The sequence below is a fragment of the Sinocyclocheilus rhinocerous genome, unplaced genomic scaffold (genome assembly GCF_001515625.1).
Source record: "Sinocyclocheilus rhinocerous isolate Xijiao unplaced genomic scaffold, SAMN03320098_v1.1 scaffold1382, whole genome shotgun sequence".
Lineage (NCBI taxonomy): Eukaryota > Metazoa > Chordata > Actinopteri > Cypriniformes > Cyprinidae > Sinocyclocheilus > Sinocyclocheilus rhinocerous.
This window is the reverse complement of record NW_015657958.1, coordinates 2,069-6,474: the sequence shown is the minus strand read 5'-3', so window position 1 is coordinate 6,474 and position 4,406 is coordinate 2,069. Positions and strand designations below refer to the sequence as shown.

The window sequence follows — 4,406 nt, the reverse complement described above, 5'->3', positions numbered from 1 at the left end:
ATTTTGGATAATTTTTAAGCAAAAAAAGTTACGGACTGCAGCTTTAATAAAAGTATTAATATCTTTTTTTAAAAATGGATCACAACCTTTGTTGTAGTAGTAGTAGTAGTGTTCCATTGTGACACTGTCGTTTTAAAAAAAACTATAAACGGTGTTTATAGTCTAGTACGTCATTGATATGATTACATGAATGTTTTATTCAAAATACAAAGGCCCCAAACATTTGAATACTTTAGTCATACATAATCTGTATTCCATCATAACAGAATATCAAATCAAGCAGCATCTACAAAGATGATGCTAGATATTTTGTCAAAACTTTTTGAATTACTTGAAACCAAATTCTACAAAGGTGAATTGTAGTGGATGTATGTTCACCTCAAGTTCACACAGGTATCCATTACAATTCGCCATCAAAATGATTTTTTGACATTTAATTATTCTGGCTGCTGTGAGAAAAGGCTACAAACGATCGGCCACCTGCAGAATCCTCACATGGGATAGTCTAGTAGCCGGGACAACTTTATGTTTACAGAAATTACGTAATGACGCAGCAGCATGCTCAAATTTCCCGCAAAAACCTACCCGTACCTCTCAAATTAGAAAGAATTATTATAAACTATTATAAATTATTATAAACACAGAGCCGTTGTTCACCGACAAGCTGTGCAAAACATGCGCAAAATATGATCGTGGTTTTGCGCAGCTTGTCAGTGAGCAACGGCTCTGTGTAGTTAATGCTGCTCCATGTGAAAGCCCGCACGTGATGGAGATTTACCGCTGATTACAGAACCGGCTTTACTGACAAGATGCGCGTTAAATATCGCATGCGATTTATCGTGCAGCCCTACTAAAAAGCACACATTTCAAATTTCTGTGAAATGCTTGTGCTGTTTTTCTTTAAAATAAATGCCATTTGGTTTGATTTTTTAATCTAATGTCACAACATTCAAACAATTTAGAGTGCAAATGCTTCTTGGGGCCACTGTATATTATATCTTGTACATTCTATATGTATATTATATACATATAAACTGCTTACATGCTGTTTGTTGGACAGAGAAGGTGGCAATGTATGGATAAGATCCCCATGCAAAAGAAAAAAAAGACATTTTAAAACAAGTTTATGAACATTTAAGAATGTGCAATTTTATTTGACATGTCAAATGGCATTTGTAGTAAATCTTGTCATCTTAACTTACCTTAATAACATCTACCCAGTTCCAACCTCTTGGCAGTTCACCCTTATTATCTGTTCATTGCAAATAGCAGTTTCACATCAGTGTGCATTCAAACAACAAAGCCAAACTCATTTCTTTTTCTTTTTGTTTTACCAACAATACTAACCTGTTCTTCCAATCAGTTTCCTCTTCTGTGCTTTGGTTAGTTGCTCTTTCTTCTCCTTCTTCTTACTGACAGAGGTGGAATTATTCATGACATCGCTGTTGGATATCAGGGTCTGAGAAACAATAGAGTCGTTACATTATTTACAGGAGCTGTGACAAAGTCATTGTGAACAATCTGAATGCAGCAAGGCAGTTTCCATAGCTACAAGAGACCTTCAACTGTTACAGGGATACGCTGCTGTATTCTTTGAGGTGAAGTGAACGTATAAAGATATAAAGTCAAATCAATCAGAAAGCACTAGTCCAGAGATTGCACAATACATTCAGAGAGCCCAAACACTTCAAGAATACAGACCACAGCGGATGTCAAAGGCTGGTGGTTTTCCATGAGTGTTTCCTGGTTTTCTTTGGCCCACTCAAAAAGCGTGTACATCATGGCAGTGCCCAGGTTGGCCTCTACCTGTTCACTAAACTTCGAGAGAATGTACTGCTTTGTCTCCAGGAATCTAAAAAAATATGTTATTCTTTATAAATCTAATACACTACTATTCAAATTTTTTAATTTAGGAAGTTGTTTTTTGTTTAGTTTTTCTCCTTAAAGAACTTAATCATTTTATTCAGCAAAGGCTGCATTAAAATGATATGTAACAGTGAATTTTTTTTAGTGTTACAAAAACTCTATTTCAGATAAATGCTGTTGTATTTTTTATTTTTTTGTCTTTTAATTTGTCATGATATAGGGACCAAATCAAAATATCAGAATGATTTCTGAAGGATCATGTGACACTGAAGACTGGAGTAATGGCTGCTGAAAATTCAGCTTCGTCATCACAGAAATTAATTACATTTTAGGATGCTTTCTAATAGAAAACAGTTGTAAATTGCAATAATATTTCACAATATTACAGTTCACTGTATTACTGATCAAATAAACGCAGCCTTGGAAAGCATAAGAGACATCTATCAAAAACATTTAGAACGACTGTGTGTGTGTGTATTAAAAATATAACATAATAATCCAACACATCTAACTCAAGAACAATCTATAAACTTAGGTTAGAACTTTTCAGCCACGAAAGCCACCATTAAAAGCTAACACAAATGCACTGAGAACAACTTACATTCTGTTGTTGAAAAAAGCATCTAAAGATATGTGCGGGGCAGTTTCAGGATAGCTCTCTGGCCATGACACTTCTAGCAGGAAGGATTTGGAGTCATCAAGATCTCCTATCTACAAATAAAAAACGAAAAGTCACAATTCAGACACAAACCATAGCACTACCACAAACTTTCGGAGATGATGCAACAGTAGCGCTGAAGGTTTTTGGAACTGTATTAATACAACATCATCTCAATAGTACAATATATGTATATGGTAATAATAACTTAATCGCATTATGCAAAAAAGGACCATAATATTACCTCATTATACCATCACCACTGCTTTTTACAAGTTCGTACACTAAAGTACAGAAATAAACCGAGGACTCCTATTTATTTACATAAAAATGATCTTCTTTTCTGCTCTAACTTGTTTACTAAACCAGTTGTCTTACTATATAACCAGTGGGCTCTATGACAAATCGCTAATAATGTTCCTCATCTGTAAATCACTTTGAATAAAATACTCTGTTAAATGCATAAATGTAAATGATCCTGCTATCTGTACACCATAAATAAAACATCTATGTAAGCCAAAGTAAACAGTGTTGGGTGTATTTATTATATTTGTCACACCACTTAAGTATTTGTGTGTGAAGCAGTTCTTACCCTGAACTGGAAGGAAACAGGGCTGAGCTCTTTAAAGCAATCATCTCCTTCATAGATAGAGCGCAGAGCCTCCAACTCCATCTGCACATGAACACTTCAGACTGTCACAACACTACCATGGTATTACCATGTTTTATACATGTACCAGTATACAAAAAAATTCAGTGGTATATAAAAATGGTATACATACAGTAATAGTACTGTACCATGATACAACCACTGTAATTTTTGTATAGTGTTAAATGTTACATTTCAGAACCAATGTGGGTAGAAGTGTAAAATGTTACATTTCAGAAACAGATATAAACATAAACATAAAGTTCATTAAGTTTGTGATTAGGTTAGAATACACAGCCTTTATTAAACCTCCACACTGTATTTAAATGAGCATCTTTTAGCTCATGTGCGTTAGCTTTAGCTGTATCTCTCTCACCTCCTGGTCTTCATTGGCAGTCATGTTTTTCGCCAAACCAACACTTTAAACCAGTCATAAACAGCGCTGCTGTACCAGCGGACTCTGACCAAAATAACGTTTAGACATTTAAGAATATCAACATGCTTTAGTGTAACTCTGCTATGCTTTTTCAGTCTCCAGTCTACACAACACAGAAGAATGTCATCTCACAGGAAACAGTCACATTACTGCCGCCTGCAGGACTGGAGAACAGAAAGAAATACACTGGATTTACACTAGATGGCGGCAAAGCACTATGTCATTGACTGGCAATGCCTATTGTGGTATATTTCCAGTATCAAAAGATTGTGGGTAACGGCGAATGAGTCAGTGTAAATAACGAAAAGTAAGAGGGAAAATATAAAAAATGTAAGAAAATATGCATCTATACTCTTTAAGACCTTTCACTGGCCAGTTACATTGCCAAAGCTTTAATGAGCCTTGCATACACATAGCCCAGGGGTAGGCAAGTTCGGTCATAGAGTTAGTTATAGTTCCTCATAGATTTTATTCTCCTATCTAAAAAAAAACTCAATGTAAAATTTTTTGCAGCAGCAGTTGTGTAAACATATAGTGCAAGCAATATGAGCAAAATATAAACACTGGCATACACAAAGACAACAGTCAACTGAATATTAAGATTTTACCTAAGGTTGGACTGTGTGCTTAAGAATATTTAATCAATGTCAAATTGGGAAAGTTGGCATAAATGTTTAAAATGTTATGCCTTTATTTATTAATTACAATATTTGTTGGCTGATGCTGAAATTGTTCTTCTACATTCTGTGTTTCATGATATTGTTTGTTTGTGTGTGTGTGTGTGTGTGTGTGTGTGT

The 4,406-nt window shown here is 34.9% G+C and overlaps 1 protein-coding gene across 1 annotated transcript in view; it reads right to left on the bottom strand.

Annotated features, from left to right (window-relative positions):
• LOC107721653 (RWD domain-containing protein 4-like) overlaps window positions 1-3,747 on the bottom strand; it is a 4,934-nt gene extending 1,187 nt beyond the window's left edge. Inside the window, exons 1-7 of the mRNA XM_016529774.1 lie at window positions 3,550-3,747; window positions 3,117-3,197; window positions 2,468-2,577; window positions 1,702-1,852; window positions 1,348-1,459; window positions 1,203-1,252; window positions 1,043-1,045 (exon numbers count right to left, since the gene is read on the bottom strand). Of these exons, the coding sequence (XP_016385260.1) occupies window positions 1,043-1,045; window positions 1,203-1,252; window positions 1,348-1,459; window positions 1,702-1,852; window positions 2,468-2,577; window positions 3,117-3,197; window positions 3,550-3,573 (531 nt within the window). The 5' untranslated portion in view covers window positions 3,574-3,747. The remainder of the gene's footprint in view (window positions 1-1,042; window positions 1,046-1,202; window positions 1,253-1,347; window positions 1,460-1,701; window positions 1,853-2,467; window positions 2,578-3,116; window positions 3,198-3,549) is intronic.
• Window positions 3,748-4,406: the final 659 nt, after the last annotated feature.